Source organism: Emydura macquarii, unplaced genomic scaffold (genome assembly GCF_026122565.2).
Source record: "Emydura macquarii macquarii isolate MOO-44397 ecotype Brisbane River unplaced genomic scaffold, CSIRO-AGI_Emac_v2 contig_3059, whole genome shotgun sequence".
Classification (NCBI taxonomy): Eukaryota; Metazoa; Chordata; order Testudines; family Chelidae; genus Emydura; species Emydura macquarii.
Window position 1 is genome coordinate 553,903 of NW_027133196.1, and position 23,836 is coordinate 577,738.

A 23,836-nucleotide genomic window follows, 5' to 3' on the forward strand; every position below is an offset into this window, starting at 1 on the left:
GCTGTTCTCAGTGGTGGCGGATGACAGAACGAGGAGCAATGGTCTCACGTTGCAGTCCAGGTGGGACATTAGGAAAACGTTGTCCCGGGGAGGGTGGTGAAGGCTGGAAGGGGCTACCTGGGGCGGGGGTGGAGTCTCCCTCCTTAGGGCTGTGTTGGGCTGGACAAAGCCCCCCCGGCTGGGCCGCTTTGAGCAGGGCTTGCACGGGGTGCTGCGCACCCTCACCGCTGTGCGCCTCCGGCCGCGCGCCTTGCCCTGCAGGCGGCAGTGCTGCTGCGGGAAGCTTGCACGGCGCCGGCCCTTCCCCCTGGAGTGCCGGGCTCTCCCCCTCCACTCCCGACACGGGCTGCGCTGGGGCCAGGCCCGGGGCTCTGCCGCTCGCCTGCGCCCGCCCGCCCGTCCCCGGCTGCAGTCCGCCGCCGCCGGGCGCTATGTGACCGCTCCCCCCGCTGCAGCCAGCGCCATGGAGAAGCAGAAAGGTACCGTCCGTCCGCCCGTCCGTCCGTCCGTCCGTCCGCCCCGGGGCCGGGAGCCCAGCCCGCCCCAGCTCCCGGGACACGGCTGCGGCGCCCCTGCCTGGAGCGGGGCTGGCGGGATCCGAACTCGGCACCGCCGCCTGGGCACATGCAGCCGCGGGCGCTTGGCAGCGGGTCGCGTGTCCCGGGCGCGCTCCGCTCCCATCCGTGGAGCTGCGCCCCGGCCGTCTCCGGCAGGGTGGCCTCGCCTGGGGGGCTTCTCTGCTGGCGGGGGTGTGGATGGGAGGCCCGGGGGCTCTCCCGGGGTGAGGGGGACCCATGCCTGGGAGAGCCCTCCCCGCCACGGGCTGCCCAGGGACTGCCATGGCCCCTCTGCATCTTCCTGCCTTGGCCGGGTGAGTCATCTCTTGCCCTTGGCCAGCACAGCTCTGCAAGCTGGAGTCCAGGCCCCGGCCGCCAAGATCAGATTAGGAGAGCCTGGGATGGGAAGGAAGGGGCTTCCCTGGGAATGGGGTCAGTCCGGCGCGGGACGCGGCGGGCCCCGGGATGCCACATCCACCTGCCCAGCTCCCCACGGCGACGCTGGGTGTCTGAGTGGGATGTGGAGGGGGAGATGAGGTCTCTGGGGATGTCCAAAGGTTGCCAGGACCAGGCTGGCTTGGTCCCAGGAGGCTCCGATGTGCCCACGGTGGGATCTGGCTAAGAGAGAGCCCTGCGCACAGAGCTGGCCAATCTGCTGGTGACCGCAGAGCCGCTGAAATGCAGGCTGTTGTTATTTGGCAGTGCGGTCGAGTGGCTGGGGCACCAGACTGGGGCCCAGGACTCCCGGATTCTCTCTCCGACTCTGTCAGTAATCCGCTGGGTGACCTTGGACAAGTCACTTCCTCTCTCTCTGCCTCTGTTTCCCCTGCCGCCCTTTGCCTGTCTTGCCTCGTTTGATAGTGAGCTCTGTAGAGCAGGGGCTGTCTCTTACTGTGTGCTTAGCCTTGACTTGAGGCCGCTGGATGGTGCTGTCATGCAAATAAGAATAGAGGTCTCAGTCAAGGATCGGGCCCCACTGTGCAAGGTGCTGCACAAGCGTGCAATATACAACCAGCATCTGCTCCAGGGCATGCCCGATCTGAGATGGTGACCGAAAGATGAACAGCCCGGTTGGGGGACAAGCGGATAGTAAGGTCCTTGCATAACTGAGTGGGCTCGGCTCTGGGTCCTGCTGGCAGTGCTGGAAGGTTGTGAACACGTGGCTGACTCCGCTGACTCTGGCTTTTGCACTGTTTTAAAGAGGAGGGTGTTAAAGGGTAACGTTTGTGACTGGAAAAGGTGTGTGTGTGTGGAGGGGGGAGCTTGGGGCGGTTCCCAGGGGCACTCGAGAGCCGGGTGATGATAGCCCCAGGCAGCACAGGGGGGTGCATGGCATGACACCGTTCCCTGAGTCACTCAGCACCCACCTCCCCTGGACACGGGCCCGTGCTCTCAGGGCACAGCACCTGCAGGGCTGCGCTCTCGCCTGTGCGCTTGTCTGAATGGACAATGGCCCAGCCATCGCCGACAGCCGCGGGGGAGCGAGGTGTCAGGAACAGGGCTGGTGGAGGAGCTGGATTTTCCATGTGCCTTTCCCTGCGCTGTCTAGACTTCCCCAGCTCCATGGCAGTTCCTTCCCTTGGGGTGGGCGGCTGTGAAAGTTGTTCCCGGTGAGGGACCAGCAGGGACCTACTAGACATGGGACCTGGGCGTGGGGACCAGGACCGGGCACTTTGCTGCAGGCGGCAGCTATTGTGGGAGGAGACGGAAATGGGGGCAGATGCATTTACCTTAAACTGCTCTTTCTCGCCATGGAAACCAAGGCAGCTGTTTTCAATCTCTGCAGCATTTACTTGGCTGGAGTCGTTTGTGGCTGGTGCGTTGTCAGGGGCGAGCCGGAGACCCCTTGGGCTGCTGAAGCGAGTCTCTCAGCGCCGGGGAACGACACTCACACCGGTGTGGGCATGCTGACACACAGGCCTAAACCCACGTCTGCAGGCACACACGCTCCCATGCACGGAGACACACAGCCCGTGCAGGCAGACCACGCCTACTCGTGCACACCCTGTCATTTAGACAGCCACTCGTGCACCGGCAGACACACAAACGCACGTGTGACAAAGCGTGTGAGTTCCACATACACATGCAGACACACACACACGCACTCTTTTGTACGCGCACACGCGTGACAAAGCCCCGGCCATGCACACACTCGTGCACACACAAACAAGTCCATCGTGCTAAACCCGCTTGAAGTGCAGCCTACGCGTGCACACACAGATCTCCCCCGTTGCTGACATTACAGAGCCTTCCCTGAGCAGGAGTGCTGCTTCCCACGGGCCGTGGGCGCTAAACTCTCTGACTCAGCCCTTGCACGTTGGGTGGCTTCCTCCCGCAGCCACCATGTCACGCGTTCATGCAGTGTGCTGCTCGGAGGTGCCAGGCAGTGGGTGAGCCCCTGCATGACCTTGTGACAGACCATCATTGACACACTGGGGAGCTGGTGGGCGGGGGTAGGGGGGGAATTAACAGCAGGGCTGGTCCTCTCTGAGCTGGACTTCTTGCTAGTAGCTGTGGGGGATCTGGGCCTGCGAGGGATGAAGCGCAGCGAAGGAGCTGGTGGGCGCGGGGCAGGAGTTGAGGGGCGATGTGGCCACGGGGCTGGGCTGTGGGGGGAAGAGGAGCGGTGCGGGGAGTGGAAAGCTCAGCAAAGGGGATGTCATCACAGAGGAATTTGGACTCTGTGGGGGGGCGGGGAGGGAGAAGGAAAGAAGGGAGTGGGGGGGGAGCAGGAGGAGAGAGGAGATGGGGAGACCAAGAGGGGAGCAGCAGGGAGTGCTCAGTGCACAGGGCCCCCTGCCTGGCCTGGCTTGACAGAGCTGGGCTCGGTTCTCTTCCCTTCCTGGGGGCTCGCTGCCTCTGCTTGTGCTGTGCCCTGGGATGTCTCACTCGCCCGGGTTCTTCCCCCTGGGTTTCCAGAAAACCCCCCCCCACCCCACCCCCGTCGACTCCCAGCGCCACCCCTCCACTCGCTGGCCCGGGACAAGGTGCAGGGAATTCGTCATTATCCCCCCTCCCTCCCCGGCCCTGTTTCTAGGGAAGTCCAGATGTTTGGATTCCCTCCTGCTTTGCTGAACCCAGATGTTTTCTCTCCTCCAGGCAGTAACAGTTTGCACATGCTCCCTGCCTGCCCTTGCGCCCCTCTCCCTAATCCCTCCCTCTGCTCCGAGCAACCCTCTGTCTGTCCCAGTGCCCTGCTCTGCTCTGCAGCACCCCCCTCTGGCAGGTGCGTGCCCTGACAGCGCAAGGTCTTAAGCATGTGTGGGGGGAATCCAGGGATCGGCCGCTGGGGGGAGGAGGGGGAGCAGCAGCAGCTGGGAACAGGGTGGATGAGGCCCAGCTCCTGTTGAACCCCAGACTGATCCAGGCTGTGGGATTGCTGAGCAGCGTCAGAGCCGTTCGCTCATGTGAGCTGCAGATGGGGCCCCGGTTGGACCCAGGGGCTCCGGGAATGCCAGGGGGTGGCTCCAAAGGAGAGGATTACTTATTCGAAGGAAGTGAGCCCAATGTGCACGGAGAGTGGGCCGGAAAAGGGGAACTGTGTGTCACTCAGCTGCCCCCATGGGGGAGCCCAGCAGCCCCTGTGCTGGCTGACTCCCCGCCTCTCTCTTCCTCTGTTCCATTTCCACCACCACCCCTCCCTGGCCGTGTCTCCAGCTGCTTTGCGCTTCTCTTCCCTCCAGCCATCCCCTGAGCCGCTCGCTGGTCATTCTGTGTGCTCCGCACTGGCCGCTGCTGCCCTCTCCCCGCCACCCCTGCCAGGGGGTTTGTGCAAAGGAAGGGCAGGGGGCTGTATCCCCGGCTCCGCCAGCACAGGATTCCTTGCGGTGCTGAGAACACGGCTCCTCCTAAAACCACCCTGATGTGACCTCCACGGACCAGTGCCATCTACCGCTTTGCTGCATCCCCAGCCATGTACAGGGCACTCCGCTCTCGCCCGTGCATTGCCAACATCCCCTTTCTCTCCTGGATGGAGCCACACCTTCCCGAGGAGTAGCACATGACGGGTCTGTATGGTGGGACGCGGGGGAGGATTTCGCCTTCTGCAAGCGGCGGGTCGTGGGACTAGGAGGGCCCACTGCTCTGATCTGGAGCAGCAGGGAGCTGGGGATACCGAGCCAGATAGGCCAGTTGGTCCCATCTGTCTATGGCAGGGAGGTGAGAACGTGGTCCTAGAGGAAAGGCCGGTGCAGCAGCAAGGAAGGATTCCAGCTCAAACAGATTTGTGGTCCGATCTGTGGATTACGGAGTGGGAGGGGAAATGGAGGAGGGCCGGAGACACAGTTCTATGTTCTTGGCCGGAGTGGCCAAATCTGAAACTGGAATCCCATGATGAAATATGACCTCGGCTTTTCTGGCCCGGGGGGGAACGTGGGACAGCGGGTCTGCAGCATTGAGAACTGCATGGTGCTGGGGAGGATACAGCACAGTAAAGCCTTCTGTTTTATGAGCCAGGACTGGGGAGGTGGGGCTCTCTCTCGCTTCTGCGCACTTGGTAGCTCCGTTTCAGTCTTTCCAACATCCTTGCAGCACAAGGAGTTTGGGAGCAGCTGGCGCCTCCCCCAACCCTCTCCTCTGCTTGACCGTGCTGTGAAGAAGCCGGGACATTTCCTTGTGCCACTTACTAACCATGCTGCTTGCCATGGGTCTGATGGGGTCCACTGTGTGCGCCGATCATGGCCCCCCTGTCCAGCCACCAGGTCTGGAATTCCCACTGGCTGGGTTCTGCATCAGATCCTAAGCCATGGCTCCAGCTGCTGGCTGACGTGTGAGTGCACCAGGGTGGGACTGGGCATGGGCTGGGGGCACCTTCGTGTCTGTTTAGCTGCCCCCATGGAAATGCTTTGGACCAGTGGCAGCTCCTCACGCCCCATTGCAACCCGGTCTGCTGCGGGAGAGTGTTAATGTGGAGGGAGGTCGGACCAGGGCAAAGGTGAGGGAACAGGAGACAGTTGTCTAAGAGTGAGATATATGGGGACACGCACGCTGCAGCTGGAAGTGTGATTTCCAGTTCGCGTGCACGTGCTGGCTTCCATTGAGCTAGCGCACGAAAAGAAGGAGGATAGCTGCAGTGGCACGAGCTCGCCGCCGGAGTCCAGTCCCATCCAAAATTGTAGGTATGTGTTCGGGCATCGAACTGACCCCACTGCCCATGCCGCCGTGGCCACAATGCAGTTTGTAGTACACTAGCTCAAGCAAAGCCAGTGTGTATGTTTCCCCCAGCTCGGAGTCCCACTTCCAGCGGCAGTGTAGACGGACCCTGCTCCCGGAGGAAGTGGTGGGAGCCCCTATTTGGACTGGCCAAAGAACATCCCATGGGGAACCCTGGCTCCTGCTGGGATGATCAGTGCGCTCCTGGGGTTCTTGTGGAATGAGGCGCTGGGTGCGAGTCGGTGCTGGCCCACCAGGATGGTTGGTAGCAGGAGGGGCTGGCCGGATCAGGGGATAAGAGACATAAGGGATTCCCTAGCATGTAGAGGAGGAGAGCAAAGAAGAGAGCAACGTGTCCATGGATGGAAAGGTGCTGGTGTGCTAGAATGGAGATGAAAGGGCAGGTGGATGAGTGTCATCAGGAAACAACACGGGTCTGTCAATCCGACTCAACAAGCCGCCGTCCTACCAGTCCCCAGTGATGGCGCTTCATCCATAGCGCCCTGCCCCAGGCAGCGGGCAGGCTGCTTATAGCAGCTAGGCTTGCAGCTAATGAGAAACTTCCTCCCCCACCTCCTGCTGGGCCAGGCCAGGGCAAAGGAGGAACGCGATGCCAGCTCTCTTCTTGCTAGCCCTTGTGACTGACTCCCGCGGGGTGACCTCTTGGGACGGAGCACACGGAGCCATTAGGAGCTTTTCCATATGTTCAGTATGTAGAGGAGCAAGGGGCAAACTGAGGGCCTGAGCACCTGCCCCAGGGGTGGGTGAGCACCCTGAGTGTTCACCTGGGTTCTAGGCCTTCCCTCACAGGGCGAGCTGGGATCGCCAGCAGCCCTGCAGTCGGCTGGGATAGGGGCACGCAGCCCCACTGGGTGGGGAAGGCTGGGCTGCGTGCTTTGCAGAGTGGGTGCGGTGGGTGTGCTGAGGGGGAGAAGAGAGATATGTTACAGACAAGGGGGTGGGGTTGGGGAGGAGCTGGAGGGTGTGTTTTGGGAGATGCATTGAGAACACAGGTGTGTGCGTTGGGGAACTTCTGTGTGCAGAAAGGAGTGTGTTGTGCCCAGGGGTGCATTGTGCCTGGGGGTGCCATGTACCTGGGGGCGCTGTGCATTGTATTGGGGGTGCAGTGTATACCTGGGGGGGTGGCAGTGTACCTAGGGGTGCAGTGCATTGTACCTCAGGGCACAGTGTATACCTGGGGGGTGGAGAATCTGGGGGAGCTGTTGACTGTCACACGTCCAGATGCTTGCTAGGGAAGTGTCATGGGGAGCCATCTTAAACCCTGCCTCTCCCCTTCCGCCCCCGAGCCTGGAGACACACCATGCCGGTGCAGGCATCCTCTACGGTGGTGAGGTGCCCAGAGAGCCGTGGGCACCCGGCAGCGCCATGGGAAGCAGAGCCAAGGGGCTGCCTGTGGCGTGTCACCTCCGTGAGAGGGTCGTGAGGAATGGAGTCAAAATGGGTCTGGTCTCAGCCCTGTCCCACCCTCCTGGCGGGGAGGGAGGGAGGGAGGGAGGATGCCTTCCTTGGGCCGGGGCAGGGTGGGGGGTTCAGGGGCCTAGGGTGGGGCCTGCACGGCAGGCTTGCCCTGGCTGGGCAGAATGGGCTCGCCGGAGCCTCCCCAACGCGGCCACCGCTCCTGGCAGCAAATTGCAGCTCTGCGTTCGGGGGAGCCAGCGAGGGAGCATCGGCGCGGCAGGGAGCGGGGGCCGCCCGGGCCCCACGCCAAGAATCAGTGGGTTTCCTCAGTGGGCCTGCAACATTTTATCACAGCTGGGAGCGGGGAGCGGAGCCCGGAGCCATCCGGAGTGGTGCCGAGAAGGGAGATGCAAAACATTTCCAGATGCAGGGCCGGTTGGGGGGGAGGGGGAGCAGCCGGGCAGTGGGGAAGCAGAAGGGGAGGGAATCTGCGTTGCCCCCTCTTGGTGGGAAGCTGACGGGATGTGGGGGAGCTGCGAGGGAACGAGGGGAAAGCAGGCAGCACAGCCTGGGTCCCCACCCGGGGAAATGTGGCTGGGCGAGAAGCGGAGCAGAGGCAGCAGGGTGGGAAAGGGCCAGCTGTGGGGTTCCAGGCCTCTGCAGCAGAGTTCAGGCGATGGGCAAGCTGTGACCTGGAGGCAGGGATGGGGGGGGGTCTCCTGCACGTCTCCCCATGCAGTGCCCTCTGCTCTGTCGTTCCTGGGAACCCCCGCTCAGGATGGTGGGGGGCTGGAAGCTGACTGGGGAGAGGGGAATAAGCCCCTCCTCCACCATCTGTTCCTTGAGTGCAGGAAATTGCTGCTGGGACGCAGAGCAGACACAGCTCCTGCATGGGGGGCTAGAATCTGAAGGGCCCCTTCCACCAGCCATGGCCCAGGTAACACTTTGCATCTCTGAAATGCCTGCGGGGGGAATACCGGACCCCTGCTGGGGAGCGGGCTGAGACTGCACCCAACTCGCTGCGCTTGTGACAGGAGCCAGGCTTCGAACACGGCTCTGCCCAGGTGTAGGAATCCACTGAGCCATCACCTGGCAAGCAGCAGATTCCCAGCTCCTTTCTGGGTCTGCCATCACAGTGCCAGGCTGGATGGGACGAGGGATCAGTGCCGGACACAGGGCAAAGCCAGGCAGGGATCAGCAAACCCAAAGCAAGGGGCGAGCTGCATCTAAGTTCTGTTTGGGCCGAACCCCCGAAGTTCCAGATTTTCCGAAGCGTTGAGTGCCAGCAAATTCTGCAGGCGTCGGTGGGAGCTGCAGGTGCTCAGTCCCTCTGCGAACCCGGCTGTTTCTTGGGCTGTCAGTCTGTAGGCCCCTAAGGGTGAACGCCGTGGGCACAGCCCATAGAAGGAGGAAGGAGGGCTGCTGGTGAGGAAAGATGGTCTGGAGGTCATGGGACTTGGAGGCAGTTCATTCTGGGCCCCCATTCCCCCCCGGGCATTGTCTTTGTTCTGGGCTGATCGGGGGCTTTTTATTCCTCTTCCCAAGCCATGTGAGGGGGCGGCGGGCAAATGCTCTGCATTGCACTGGAACACACCAGCCTTCATCAGCTGCGCTATTCGGTGCTACATTCACGCCCTCTCCTTCCCCTTCCCCCCCCCTTGGGCACGTGGGATGTTGATGAATGAATGAATGAATGAATGAACGGCGGCTTCTGAGGGCTTGTTGGTGGCAGGGCACAATTGCCCCGCTGTCTGCCAGAGGGGGTCACAGGGGAGGGAGGGGTAAAGAGGCCTCATTCAGGCAGCAGCCCAGGAGACAATGCCGAGACATTCACGGGCCTGGCCCGCTCGCCCGCCCGCACGGGGAGAGCGAACGGGCAAGTGGAATGAAAGGAGCGATGTCACCCGAGAACTTGCCAGCCGCCTCTGCGGTTTTGACATGCCCCGGCCAGCCTTCCCCAAGGGGGCGCCTCTGTTCCGTTCTCAGCACTGCCCTCCCGCCGCATTGGGGATCCTCTGATTCAATCGCTCTTCGGCAGGAAAGACGGAGTTAAAATCACCCTTCGGCCAGTCAAACCCCATATTCTTCTCTCCTCTCACAGAACCTGGAAGCCCAGGCCCCCAGACAAGCCTGGTCATTTAGTGCAGACATAAAGGGCCTTCAGTCTCCCACTGCTGCTTACCCTCTCCTCGTCGCCCCCCCTTCCCTAGCAGCTCTGGGTCGCTCTTGTGTCCTCCTCTGAATGGCAGGATTGTGCCGGGAGCCAGGGTCAGGTGCAGGAGATGGATGCAAGGAGTCTGTTCGTCCCCAGATGGCCCGTGGGCACAAGGAGCCGGCTCTGGAACAGCCAGGATGGAGAGAGCAAGTCAGGGCGAGGGGGAAGGCAAAGGGGTAGTGAAAGACTCTTGCCCCCAGTCTCGGAAACTCCGGCCCTGGGGCTCGCCCATTGTGCGTTGACCTGACCCTGGCACCCGGAGCTCCATGCACTCTGCTGAGTGCCTCCAAGGCATGCCCAGTGGGTCGGCTCAGTCAGCCTCCTGCCCCATGGGGATCCCTCGGTGGCGGCAATGTGACGGAATGGTGTTCCCCAGGCACCTGCCCCCTTCCTCCTGTGTTGCCTGCAGATCTGGACAAGTTCCTGTTGGATCTCGAGTCCTTCCTGCTGATCCTGGACCGGGAGAACCTCAGCTACATTGCTCAGGCCAAGAAGAAATCCATTGCCGAGCTCCTTTCCAGGTTCCAGAGCCCTCCATGTATGTAAGCTGCTGCTGGGGGGGAAGGGGAGGTGTTCAGAGACAGGTGATGTCACGTTGGTGCCCCCCGGGGGCAGCGGTATCCTATTAACGAAGCTTTCTGTAGCAGATCAGATTTGTCCCTGCAGCCGTGTCTATTTCCACGGGCTCTCCGTGCTCTCTGGAAACTCGGCCAGCCAGTCAAATGACTTCTTTGGTGCTCGCCATATTCCAGCTCTCTGGATCTTTGGTTATCCAATTTGTTACTGTCTGCCACTTTGCTTACCAATGAGATTGTCCACTTGGTCCTGCCCAGAGCTGGTTGAATTCAGCCCCTTTTCTTATCTATGCATGAACTGACCCCAATTATTTTCCAGCCCCCCTGTTATTCCGACAGGTTTGCCCAGTAGTTTTATATCAGCCGATGGGGTATCTGCAAACTGCTCACCCCAGCTCTTCACCAGATTGGTCAGCCTGAGTTACATGGAGTCGTTTCTGCTCCCAGACTGGAGCTGCTTTTGGCACAGGAGAATGATGCATCATGAACATGAACAAGCCATTAACTGGCTCAGTCTCCAGACCAATCCCTGTCTAAGTCCCTAGAATTTGAGGTGCGTTTGAGATGGTCTGGAATCCCCCAGCAACTGCCTGCCCAGTCATCCGACCCCTGATCCCCTGATCTCGGCGCTTTTGTCCACCAGTCCTTGTTTGTGCTCTTGGCCCCATCACCCTCTTTGATCCTGATTCGCCTTTTTGCCCACAGCAGAGGACGCAGAGTACATGATCATGCGCTGCATCTCGCCTGCCTCTGGGAGCAGCTCCTGCCAGGCACCAGCCGACCTGAGCCCACGCCGAGGTGAGCACCGGAGTGGGTGCCATGTGGGGGACCGACATTAGATATGTCGGGGCAGACTCTGCTCTCAGTGACACCTCTGTAGAGCCGGAGTGACTCCGGTGCAGACGTGACCACCCAGTGCGGGAGATCGGAAGCAGGCCGGGTGCTCTAGGCCAGTAAGCGGAGGAGATTTTCTGCCAAATATGCAAAAGTGGCCAGTGATTCCAGGCACCTTCTTTGAGACACGTGAAGGCACCCAGAGCCACCGAGTCTGTGGCCTTTGGGTTGGCGGCTGGGGCTCTCCGCTTTGGCTAACAAGGTGCTAACACTGTAGCCACCCAAGCCGTGTCTCAGCCAGCTGCAAAGCACTGAAGCCATCCGCATCCCCGCCGGGGGGAGTCTCAGTGCTAGGCATGGCTAGCGAGAACCTGGAGCTCTTTGCCCCACGGCGGGGATGCACTGAGCGTGGGCCCACGCTGTAATCGTGGGTACTCAGCTGGCAGCTGGACTGAATGATCCCCAATGCTTTGGGGCCTGATCCGGCTTGCATCGGCTCCCACCGGGAGCTGGGCCAGGTTTCTCTAGCTCCAGCGGCTGGGTCTCACGCTCGGTCAAGGGTCTTTGGCTCACACTTGGGCCAGGAGGTTTGGAGCCAGGGCTGAGCACCCGAGCTGTAGCTCCCAGCTGCATTCAGCACCAGTGACTAGTTGGAGCGATTTTAATCATTATCTTCCTCGGCAGCAACCTCGTCTCCAGACCCAGTGGGAAGAGAAGAGGGTGACTCGCTCACTGCCAATGGCCAGTGCTCCCCGGGCGGGGTAAGTCTGCATCGCTGCAGGAAGCAATGAGAGAGGGAGAGGCAGAGATCTCTGTTACCCCGATGCCCAGGGTGGAGTCCGCGAGCCAGCGCTTTGCAGGCTCCCAGCACCTGCTGACTGCCTGGGGCAGCAGCGGAGCCTGTCACGCTGTGGATGCCCTGCTGTGCCAGCTCCTAGGAGGTCGGCCCCAGGCATGGGAGCATCCCAGCCCCTGGCCACTGCTGTGACAGGGCCTGGGAGGGGGAGAGCCGGGAGAGATTGCAGGCAGCGCTGCACGTCCCTCGGCGCAGAAGGATGGAGCAGGGAGCGTGGGGAGGAATTTTCCCATGCAGCCTGGCAGATCTGCCTGTCCAGCGGGGCCTGGGCGGTGTGTGAGTCATTCCTCGGCATCTCCCCTGGGGCTGAGCACAGTCCCCAGCCCTGGGGGGGGATCCAACGGGCAAAACCAGCGGTGCAGGGGCGGCACACGTGACTCCCCGTCTGCCCCTACGACCACAGCAGTGCTGGCTGCAAGCGACTGCGCCCTCTTGCTGCAGATGTGGGGGGTCGGATCCTGCTCCTCTGTATCCGGAGCTGTTCCTGGGGCTCCAGGCTGACAGTGGTGCAGCTGAACTCACAATCCAGCCCGGGGCCTCCAGGGGCTGGGGTTTGGGGCGACTGGCTGAGCGGGGGGGAAACGGGCTGAGGGAGGGGGATTCGAGGCAGAATCAGGACCGTGGGCCAAAGGATGGGGTTGGAAAGGGCCCAGGGGGCTGTGTCAGAGGGTAGGGGAAGGGTCCTGCATGGAGGAGATGGGGCAGGCATCTGTCTTTCTTTCTCTCTTGCCCCCTCCCTGGCCCCTTTGCTCCCAGCTGCCCCTCAGGCCCCTTCCCATCCTTTGAGCAGTTCAGGATAGAGGGGTAAGAGTGAGACCTCCTCAGCCCCCCAGCCCTGGCCTGAGGCACGGGGAAGGGCCCTCCTTGGCCCCAGCCCGTGGCAGTGGAAGCCAGGCTCCACGTCAGGCCCCTCCGCAAACAAGAGCAGATGGTTTGACCATGAGATCATTGGGGAACCGGAAAGACACAGGAGCGTCTGCAGCACACACTGGGAACCTGGCGGGGAGAGGGAGGAGGATGTGCAAGGGTCTCCGCTCCCTCTCCCCTCCCCGCCACTCCCACCTACTCAGATGTCCGGAACTTGAGGAACATGTTTGCTTGCATACGGGGATGTGCGGCAGTGCCCGTGGTGCGGCAGAGAGCGGGAGACACAGGGTGTGAAGTAGCAGGCGTGGGCGTGCTGCATTGCAGGGGAGGGTGACATAGCGCGTGAAGCGCGGCCCCCTTCGTTGCACGTGCAGGTGAATGCATGGCATTACATGCAGCAGCAGGTGTTGCATTGCATGCGACGGAGCCAAAGTGTAATTCCTGTGGAGAACAGTACATTGCGTTGCACGCGGCGGAAGCATGTTCCATCACCTGCTGCGTGGGATGCGCTGTATTCATTGCACGAAGAGAGAGACGTTTCACTGGATGCAGCCGTGTTGCACGCAGTAGAGAGACGGTGCATTCTGTGCAGTCGTGCACCCTCCATTGCAAGAAGCAGGCCGTTGCCTTGCTTGCATGGCGGGTTGGAGGGGGGGCTCGGTAGACGTGCTGGCGTTTCCCCGTGCTCCTTCGAGCAGATGTGCAGCTCCAGCGGAATTCCTCTCTAGCAGCAGCCACCACTGTGAACCGGGGCAGAGGGCTCTTCCGGTTGCGGATGGAAGCAGGCGAATGTGGGCTCCAGATGAGGTCGCGGGAGCCGTGGCAGGGGGGAGAGAACCACCCCCCGGGCTGCGATTGGCAGGAACAAGCGCGGCGTCCTGTGCCAGACAGCAAGATGCTGCTGACAGATTCCAGAAGCAGTTAATTTGGTAGCTTAACGGCATGAAGGCAGTGGAGGCCGATTAACCACAGAGGCCACTTTAGGGGCATTTAAGTTGTTAAGGAAGCAGAAATCGGAGCCGTGGGCATCAAAGGCTCTTTCATCTCAGCCCTCTCCAGATGCCGGGCTCCCCAGTCGGCAGACTGGCTGCCAAGGCTCTGGGAGCAGGGCGATCCCGTGCTGGGGGGATCCGTGCGTGCTCCGAGCCCACAACAGCCTGGAACAGGGCGAGGGGGAACTCCCGAGGCAGAGAATGGGCAACTCTCCAGGGAAGGGGGTGTTTTGAGCCCTTTGAGCCGCAAAGGGGGGTCGGGCCCAGGTCCTGAGCCCCCAGGGGACTGGCACACACAGCCCGACTGACACCCCGCGCCCTGGCACTGCCCGCCCCGCCCCCTGGCATTGTCGCACTGAATTCTCCCTGCTCTCTCTAGACAAGCCCGTTGGGCGTCCTGCCCCACCTCCCTGGCCTGCCAGCTGAAGACTCCTACGAGGAGGCTGAGCCCATCAGCCCCGGGGGACCCGTCAGCCCAGGTAACCAGCTCCGGGACGCACCTTCCGATCAGAAACCCGCCGCGGCGGGAGCAGCTGCCAGCGCGTGCACACGAGCTGCCCCTGGCATGTCCGTGCCGTGCCTGTGGCCCATGGCACACCTGTCACTCAGGGCACTTCAGCTGCGGTGTATGCACCTGGGGCATTCAAGTGCCCCCCCTCCATGGGTGCCAGGCCTGCTGCAGATCTCTTGGTCAGGGCACCCCTGCTGCACTTCACACACCTCTGGCTGCTTCCCTTTTGCTGCACCCTCCATGCCTGCGGCGTGCCTGCTGCACCGCCTCTTCCGTCTAGCTTACGGGGGCATTGACTCTGACGCTCTCCACGTCCTGCCCTGTTCCCTGCATGGCTCCCAGCTCCTGCAGCGGGGCCCGCTTCCCACTCCAAGCCCTTCAGCCTCTTGCTGACAGGCAGCCCCCCACTTGCCGGCCGCCCGCTCGCTCAGCGCTGCCCTTCTGCCCCGGGCAGCAGGCGGCGGGGACACAGACAGCAGCCACTACGAGTCGTACGGCGAGGAGGAGGACTGCGTGAAGGACCGTGCGCACTACATCCAGTGGCCGCCCGCCGCCGAGTCTCCTGCTCGCCCCGAGGCCCAGCTCTGCGGCTTCCTCTGGAGGAAACGCTGGCTCGGGCAGTGGGCCAAGCAGCTCTTCATCGTCCGGGAACATGCCCTGCTGGTGAGCGTGGGGCGAGGCGGCGTGGGAGCGCTCGCAGGTGGAGACGGCTCCTCGGGGCCCGGCCCCCGCCCCCTCCGTGGAGACTGTGTAGGCGGGGGGGCCTAGACAGGACGGTGCAGGCGGCAGGCCCCTGAGGGGGAAGAGAGCAGGGAAATGGAGGTGGGTGCGGGGAAGGGCTGTAGGGTAAAAGGGTAGGTGCATTCGGTACCCCGAACCCACAAGCCCCCTAAACCCTCAGCCCTGCAGACCCCACGACCTGACCCCCTGAACCCTCCATCTCCCCAGCTGCAGACCCCAGATCCCGACCCCCACGTCCCTACCCCCGCAGACCCCCTAGGCCTATCTCCTGAAGTCCAGCCCCCAAGGGGGGCGGTTCAGGGTTGCGAGTTCCAGTCTCGGAGCCTGGCGCTCGCCTGCCCCCCCAGGCCCCTGGCTGAGCCCGGCCCTTCGCCCCTGTGCTGCTGCAGTGCTACAAGTGTGCCAAGGACCTGCAGCCGGTGCTGGAGCTGGACCTGCGCGGCTGCCAGGTCGCCTACAAGGCCAAGCGCAGCAAGAAGATGCAGCACGTGCTGAAGGTCACGGGGGCGGCGGCGGAGACGCTGGTGGTGGGCTTCCAGAGCCGCCAGCAGGCCGAGGACTGGAGGAAGGTTTGGAGGTGTTACACCCTGGCAGAGCTGTGCATGGAGAGGGACCGGGGGAGCGGGGAGGGCGAAGAGCCCGGGAGCCCCAGAGGGAGCCGGCCGGGCTGGGGCACAGCTCCTCTCCGGGAGAGACTCGGTACCAGGTGAGTCTGCACTGCCTGCTCCCCGGGCACCGTCCCATGGCAGATAAGTTGTGGCCTGGCTCCCCCTGCAGACCAAGCTGGGTGAGGACAGTTGTTTCCGTGAGCTGTGGGACGGAGGAGCGATGGCCCCCCCTCGCCAAGCTGCAGTACATCCCCCACAGGGCTTCACGAGGGGTTTGCACTAGAGAGGGGTTAGCAGGGGGCTCCCACCCTCCCCGCAGCTGCCTTGGAAATGCCTCTGCTCTCAAGGGAGCTGGGTTCCCGCGGTGCTTGGGGAGCCGGTACCCCAGCTGCCCCTCCTGTAACGCTGTAAGTGGCTGTAACGCTGTCCCTTTCTTCCAGGTGATTGAGGAGGTGAGCAGCTCTCCCCTCAGCGGGCCCTCTTCCCACAGCTCCCCAGTATCGCCCAGCTCGGAGCAGGGCAGGAGTTCACGCCAGGTGAGTCAGGTTCCTTCACCGTCTCCGGCCCTCGCTACTTGGGATCCTGCTCACACACCCCTCTCCCCACCCAAGTTAGCATAGTTGTCCTGGTTTTCCAGCAGGGAAACTGAGGCACGGGGAGGGGGAAAGTGACTTGACCGAAGTCATACAGTGAGTCAGTGGCAGAGAAGGGGACAGAACCCAGGCATCCTGACGGTTATCCCCCACACTGCTCTAACCTCCTCATCCTGAATCCCTCTTGGAGGCAAGAAAAGAACCCAGGAGCCCTGACTCCCAGTCCCCGCTGCCCCCCCCGCCTGAGCCCAGTGGCAGTGCATGGCAGCTGCGTACCCATTGTGTTCATATGGCGCTGTTCTCTGTATCTCTGATCCAGCGCGGGACTCCACATGCTGGGGCTGGGAGGGGAGAACACCCTCAGTGCGTCCCACTCCCCACCAAAGGCACTGCGGCTCCTTCCACGACAGGCCCAGTTTGCTGCTACCCACAGCGACGTGGTGGATCCTGGGGATGGGCTCTGCCCTGGGACGTGCCCAGGTGGGGCCCCACGGCCGGGGAGGGGGGAGAGTGCCCGAAGGCACAGCCTGGCCCACGGAGTTCAAGGGCAGGAGGTGCCCTTCAGAGCTGACAGTGCAGGGTCGTTCCCTGTGGCACGTTGTGCCGTTTGAATGGTCCCGTGTGATGGGCCTTCCTCCTCTCCTGGGTCTGCCCACGGGAAATCGCCCCTGAGGCTCAGCCTGAATGTCCCTCTGCGTAGCCACCCCCTCGCCCCACTGACCACTCTCTGCGGCCCGCGTGTCTCTCTTAGGTCAGAGGTTCCCAGCTTGGCTCCGATTCAGACGAGGAGAACGCCCTGGTCAGCCCCGCTGCAGCCGGCTACATCCCAACTGGCGAGCCAACGAAAGGAGGTGCAGTAGGTGCCCAGCCTGACGCCAGTTCTGGCTGTGGGACCCAGGCCTGGAGCAGCCGGGGTGCGGGGTGCATTGGCAGAGCTGTGGGGGTGGGAAGGGGACCCAGGCCTGGAGCAGCTGGGGTGCGGGGTGCATTGGCAGAGCTGTGGGGGTGGGAAGGGGACCCAGGCCTGGAGCAGCCGGGGTGCGGGGTGCATTGGCAGAGCTGTGGGGTCACTGCACACTGAGTCTGTGCTCTCAGCCCCAAGCTCTCCTGAGCTCCTTCCCCACAGCACGCAGAGGCAGCAGCTGCAGTTGGTGCTGTGTGGGTCAATGCCTAGCCCTCTCCCCGGGGGCGGAGGAGGCAGCGGGGGGGTGGGGCGCGTCTCCTAATAAGAGGCCCTGGGTGCGCTCTGCAGGTTTCCTGGATGTGCTGTTGACTTGCCGGTGGCAGAAGCTGTGGTGCCGGGTGGAGCAGGGCGCCCTGCGGATGTTCAGAGACCCCAGCGGCACGGAGAGCCCCGAGTACGCCGTGCTGCTGGCAGGCAGCGACGTGACTCTGGGGGCCGACGCGGGCCGACGCCGTCACATCCACATCAGCCAGCAAGGCAGAGAGGTCGCCGTCCTGGAGGTGTGCGGTGCAGCAGTGGTAGCCTGTAGGGTGCTGGTGTGGCCCACCGCCAAGCTGTAGCAGAGACACCCCTAGCCTGGTGGCCAGGGCAGCCCTCTCCAGCCGCACCCCACAGATGGTAGGAGCTGGATCTGCACTTCCCTTCTGGGCACCTCCAGATGGTGCTGTGGTTACAGTTAAGGCCATGCCAGACGCCCGCTGGGACAGTGCTGAGCGTGGAGGGACGCAGCAAGGAACCGGCCTGGCGCCCCCTTTGCTCTGCCTAGTCGTGCCTAGTCGTGCCTGGTCCGTGTCCTGCCCTTCTCGCTGCCATCCCCCAGAGGAGGGCGTCCCCCTGGCCCCGCGCGCTCCCGAATGGGTCTGGCCCAAAGCAGATGACTGAGCCCCGTCCCCTTCTCTGGTGCAGGCCCGCTCGGACGAAGAGAGGGACGTCTGGCTGAAGATCCTGCAGGTGGAGAAGGGAGCGGAACCAGCCTCCATGTATGAAACCTCAGTCCTTGGAGATACCCCCAGCTCTGCCCCTGTGGGGTAAGGAGAACCCAGCCCCTCTGGCCCCCAGCACCATGGCTGCCCGAGACATAGTGCCTCTTCAGAGCTTCTCCCCTTAGTCGCTATCTTTAGGCTGCCCCGTCTCCCTCCCTCGGCCTTCTTTGCATTCTCCCTCCCCCTCTGCTAGGGCAGGGGACCTGGGTGCCTTTCCTGCTCATGCATCTTCTGGCACCGCCATGGGGGACCCAGTGACAGCACTCGTGCATGACCGAAGCATGTTCTAGCCGTGTGGGTGACAACTGTGTTGTGTCCGGATCCCTGGTGTTCCCGCTCAGACCCATCGGGGAGCCGGGCTGCAGACGTCAGGCCCGGCCGCATCTGGTTCGAAGCGCTCAGAGGCCCCAGCTGCTGAGCGTGGACCGTCCCCCCCACGTGTGCCCAGTGTCATGGGGCTGCCTCTCTGCTCTGCCTGCAGGGGCCTGCTGCTGCGGAGATTCCCTACCCCCAACGCCTACATGGACGACCCCTTTGGGCAGCTCCCGCCGGCGACGCACCCCAACCCCATGTACTCCAACGCGGATATACTGCACCAGCTGGTAACTCCAAGTAGACAGTCACCTGCGGGCGTTCCTAGCCAGCGGGCCAGCCCCTCGGCCGGTGGAGCTTGGCGAAGCTCCATCGACTGGCGGGTTGCCACGCTTCGCCGCCCCCACTGGGATCTGGGCCGGCGTGTCCGGCCAGTCCGTCTGCGGGCTCCTCACTCTGTTCTCTTTGCAGCAGCAGAGCTTGGACAGAGCCGCCCAAGACCAGCCACAGAGACCCCCATGTGCCCTTCCCGACAATGCCTTCAGCAACCCCCAGAACAGGGCTATGGAGGAGGCAGGTGAGTGAGGCTCCCTCTTCCGGAGCAGCAGGGACGTGGCTACCCCAGGGGGCCGGCTTTGTCCGACAGCCGCCAAGAGCCCTGCCCTCTTGGTTAGAGGCAGCTGCCAGGCACTGCTCAGTTCCCTTGTGCGCCACAGTGCGTGCTGAGAGGGTATCGCTGCTTCCTGGGCTGGGCTGGGCTGGCTCCAGGGGCTCTTAGATGCTTAGAGGAGTGCCCCTCTGCTTCTCACTGCCTGCTACAATGTGCACGTCCCCGGGCACAGAGCAGCTCCGGCATAGATGCCTGGAGGGGGAATCCATGTCAGAGCGTTCACAGTCACAGCCTTTTATTCCTTTCTCTCCCGTGCTCTTCCAGCCACTCCTCCAGCTGGCCTGGGCAAGTCTCCGAGCGAGCAGGGGGTAGAGGTGGCCCCGGAGCTGAAGAGCCGGGATTTTTTCCAGTCCCAGCGGACGCTGACACAGCCCGAGAGGAAGGGTGCCCGGGACGGCTTGGATTTCTTAATCGGTACGTTTGCGTCACAGCCTCAGGAGGTTGCTGACCCCATGCCCCTGTGCCAGTGCAGGAGAGAGCTGGTAGGATTGAGCCGGGGTGTCCTGCGACTCTCAGGCATGGCTGTAACCTGGAGTGAGTCAGAGTGGCAGGACTGGGCCATCACACAGCCCCACAATCTTCCACCACCCCATCTGCATCCTTCTTGCAGGTAAGAGGGCCTTCCCCAAGCTGGAGGAGAAGGTAGGGCAGCTGGAAAGGGCGTGCCGGATGAAAACCAGGCTGAAGGCTGGTTCGGAGATGAACCTGCTAGCCATTGGCAAGTCTCTGAAGGGCCACATAGCCACTGCCACCAGCTCAGCAGGCTCCGAGGTAAGGCGGGATGGGTGAGAACCAGATGTCAGGCAACCATGAGACGGAACAACTGGGGGTTGGAAACCAGCAGGGGCTCTCCTAGGGCTTCCTGCCTTTCTCTTCTCCCATCCCTTCCCCAGCATCTTCCCTTCTCCCTCCTTTTCTCTCCTCATTCTCCTGTTCTTGGAGAGAGTCGGATCTAGCTTAGGTCCTTCTTGCTGTTAGACAAAGTGGGGAAGTGATTCCATGTGGAGGAGGGGAGATGGTATGGCATTTATGGGACCCTGAGACGGGGAGAGAGGTCTGACCAGAGGCTGAACTGGATTGGCCCTAGCGTCTCTGTTCACAGAGCATGCAAGGCAAGTGGCTAACCCCCTTGACATGTTGGAAAAAAGGGCAAAATGGGACTCCCACGCTCACCCTTCTCCACCCTCGTACGCAGGGTTCCTTCCTAACACCTCTGCTGAAACGCACCGCCTCCACCAAGAGCGCGCTGAGGCGAGCGCCTTCCGTGGTCATTATTGAAAAGGGGAAGGTTCTGCAGAAGAGAAAGGTACTGATGGGCGTCCCCTCTGCTGGGGAGAATCGCATTGGGGGGACGGGGGGGGGGGGGGGAAGGCCTGGCTCTCCTAGCACCCGCCCGCCCCCGAGAAATGTGAATCATTGTCCTTTCTCCATCCGTCTCTTTCAGGAATGGGAGATGAAGTCTGCCATGTAATCAGCCCCTTCCACCCACTGCGCGTTCCCAAAGGCAGGAGACATTGCACTGTACATATACATATCAGACTGTGTGTCTATATATATACCGTTAACGCTGCATGTGGATCATGCAGAATAAACTCTGTATCTCTCTTTTTTTTTTTTTTTTTTAACCATAGTTATCAATGTTACGGTAACTCTTTTTTTATTTTTAAACTGTGGATTTTTATAGGTTGTCTTCAAGGGCACTGAAATGGGTAAAAGGGCTCAGGGCTAGGTGGGGGTGTTACCGGGTCTGGACTCTTCATAGCAGCGTGTCCCTGGTACCATTTTCCATGGAGTGATTCCACAGTGGTTTGTGAGCTCATGCATCATAAGCACTCTTCTCCTTGCAACGGATGTGACAGAGGTGGAGCAGAGACATCTTCTTTGTCGACATTTACGGCAACGTCCTGCAGTTTAAGATCGCACAGGTTGGTGCTTTGGAAGACAGCTCTCTCGAATGCTTCCTGACACATGGGATGAAAGCTCCTGGGCGCAGACATGAACAAAGCTTGGAGTCCACACATGCTGTTAGACCCTAAAGAAAGCGGAGGTGCAAAGAGGATGCTCTGGACTATCTAGCCACGTGTTGAGTCCTTTGAAGTCTTTCATGGAGCTCCTCCACTCCTCTTTATAGCAAACACTTTTCAAACACCACATTCCCTTGTTCCAATGAGGTGAGAGAACCTTACTTTTGCTTTCCAGAGAGACACAGAGTCTTCTACCGTGCAGGGATGGAATGCTGCAGATGTTTTGATAACCTCACCTGCGTTGTGCAGCTGAGCATGCTTGAAATCAGAAGCGTGTTTCTAAGTGAGTACAATGGCCATGCACCCAGAAGTCTAAAGAGGAGGAGGAGGCAACCAGGAGGTGTGCATGCTCCCCTGCTGCACTGCCTCTGGCCAGCCGTTCTTGGAAGCCCGCATGCTGGGACTGACAGGGAAGGAATGTGAGTGGGGACCGAGCAGTGTGGCAGCTGCTTTTAAAGTGGTCCCAGTGATCACAGGCTCTGCTAGCAGGATACATAATCATTTCCATAGCCTTTTAAAGAAAGTTAATGAATTGCTTTTTGAAACTAACCTCCCACCATCAGAGTCCAATGATCTAACAGCCTTTGGAACGACTGTAGGTGCCGACTCTGGTTTAGTGGATTGAGCACAGGGCAGGGAGCCGAGGGCTGGGTTTTGTCTTCGGCTCTGCCACTCCATAACCTTGGGCAAGTCTCATCCCCTCTGTGTGTCTCAGCCTCTCCTTCTGTCAAACAGGCCTAATGAGACTGAGAGATCCTAAAGCAATCGGAGATCTTCTGCTGCAAACAGCAACCGAGCAAGGGCAAAGTCTGGTTAGTAACTTTCTCTCAAACTGGAAATCTCAGGAGCCCGGTGAATATTTAAGGCTGAGGCATGGACACAACTTTCATTACAGCGAGTGGCATGACAGTAACTGCACTGAGAAGAGTGTAAACACAGAAGCGTTGCTTGTATTTATATTTACAGGGACCCAATCAGCTTCAAGGTAATAGGCTGTCAATAAACAAGGGCCTTGTGTTACAAATAACACCTTAGGTGATGAAGAGAATTTTTCAAAATACAGAGTACTCATTATTTATGTTCTTGGGCCATGGCTTGGACAACGGAAATCAATTTCACGTCACTTTACAGCCAGTTTCCTTGTCAGGTTCTGATCTTGTAGTCAGAGCTGCCTCTCCCTGGGGCTGCCCAGAGCTAACTGCAGCCTTGTTGACTTCAAGTGTGATGGCCACACACCCGGGATTGAAACAGACATCTCCAGAGCTAAAAGCCTGAGTCGCTCCATCTTGAACTGGAAAGCCAGGCTCCATAGCTGGGCTGTAAGAGATCCCAAGCCTCAGTGGAGCACAGAGAAGGATTCATACCACACATGACCAGTGGGTTTCACAAGGCTTGCCCATGCAGAATCATTAATGACAGGACCAGGGTATAAGAACCTGACTGTAATTTACAGCAAAACAGACTTTGTTGATTTCCAGTGCATAGTGCTGCAATGTTTGGCTTGCAAACACTGCAGGGGAACTGTTACTTGTTTAAAAGCAACTGTTTGCATTGGATTTTGTTTTTTAATTGTAGAAATATTTTTCTAATGTTCTTGGGTTTTATAAAAACTTACTTTTACCAAATTTAAATAGGGGGGCAAATTTTAAGATGACAGTGTGCCTTTAATGGTCCTTTGTGTAACTTGTTAATTCAGAAAGATGTAGGGTTATATTTGGGGGGGGAGGGGTTGTTTGGTTTTGGTGGGGTCTTGTTGGTTTTGGGTTGTTTTTAACAGATTATCATGTCAAATAAATGTTTCAAACCCCACCTTTTATATTATAAAATGCATGATGCTCGGAGGGGTTTCCTTTAGTTTGGTTTGTGCGGTGGTTTTGTGATCAGTAAATATTGACTAGGACCACAACTGAGGTCCAGCAGATGTTTTGGTTCTGACCCATGCTGGGATTTCAGTCCAGGTGAGGTGAAAAAAGTTAGTGCTTAAAACAGCTGGATCGCCACCATCTTGTCAGGCTTAAAAATAAGACATTGCAAATTATTTTCTTCCCCCTTCCCACTTGGAGATCCCCCCACTTCCCTCCTTGCATGAGTACTCCTTCCACTAATCTCACTGGCTAGAATAATTGCAGAAATATGGGGCTGGGGCCTCCTCCAATCCCCTCTGCCTTTGCAGCTGCCCCCTAGACTGCCCCACTATAGGGCCTCTTACTACTCCTCCCCATACGCCTCTGTGTGACAGCCCCCTAGCCCTGAACCGAGGGGCTCCCTCACCACAGCCTCCCTTATCATCCCCTTCCCAGTCATCCTTAGACACCCCCGTGCATCCCCATTACCCCTGGTCTGCTTTGCCTTTAGGGCTCCTCCATACCCCTGCCACCTCCTAGAAGCGCCCTGATGCCCTCCTACCGCCCAGCTGCCCCATGCCCTCCTGACGCCTCCATTCCTCCCCAGGCCCTGCGCGGGTGATGACCGGCACTGCTGGATGGACACAAGGGGAAGAGCGCTTTATGTGAAAGGGTGCTTCGCAGGTTGAATGCATTTCCAGTGCATCTTAAAACAAAGGGGGGGGGGGGGGGGTCTGACCCCCCCATATGACCCCCTTCCCTCCCCCCGTGCTCTCCTGACCCCCTCTCCCAGCTGACCCCCCCATGTCCTGACCCCCCCCATGCTCTCCTGACCCCCCCATGTCCTGACCCCCGCCCCCAGCTCCCCCCATGTCATGACCCCCCCATGTCATGACCCCCTCCCCCAGCTCCCCCCGTGCTCTCCTGACCCCCCCATGTCATGACCCCCTCCCCCAGCTCCCCCCGTGCTCTCCTGACCCCCCCATGTCCTGACCCCCGCCCCCAGCTCCCCCCATGTCATGACTCCCTCCCCCAGCTCCCCCCGTGCTCTCCTGACCCCCCCATGTCCTGACCCCCCTCCCCCAGCTGACCCCCTCCCCCGTGCTCTCCTGACCCCCCC

At 60.7% G+C, this 23,836-nt stretch overlaps 1 protein-coding gene across 1 annotated transcript; it reads left to right on the forward strand.

The window, feature by feature from the left end:
• The first annotated feature begins 417 nt into the window (after window positions 1-417).
• Window positions 418-22,587, forward strand: LOC137141406 (actin filament-associated protein 1-like 2). The gene is given in 17 exon segments (XM_067530268.1): window positions 418-479; window positions 9,752-9,880; window positions 10,623-10,715; window positions 11,436-11,512; window positions 13,846-13,945; window positions 14,432-14,640; window positions 15,108-15,287; window positions 15,767-15,862; window positions 16,671-16,770; window positions 17,172-17,383; window positions 17,790-17,911; window positions 18,348-18,468; window positions 18,650-18,806; window positions 19,065-19,262; window positions 19,459-19,619; window positions 20,044-20,154; window positions 20,293-22,587. Coding segments are annotated over 17 exon segments (2,109 nt in total). The 5' UTR covers window positions 418-463; the 3' UTR covers window positions 20,320-22,587.
• Window positions 22,588-23,836: the final 1,249 nt, after the last annotated feature.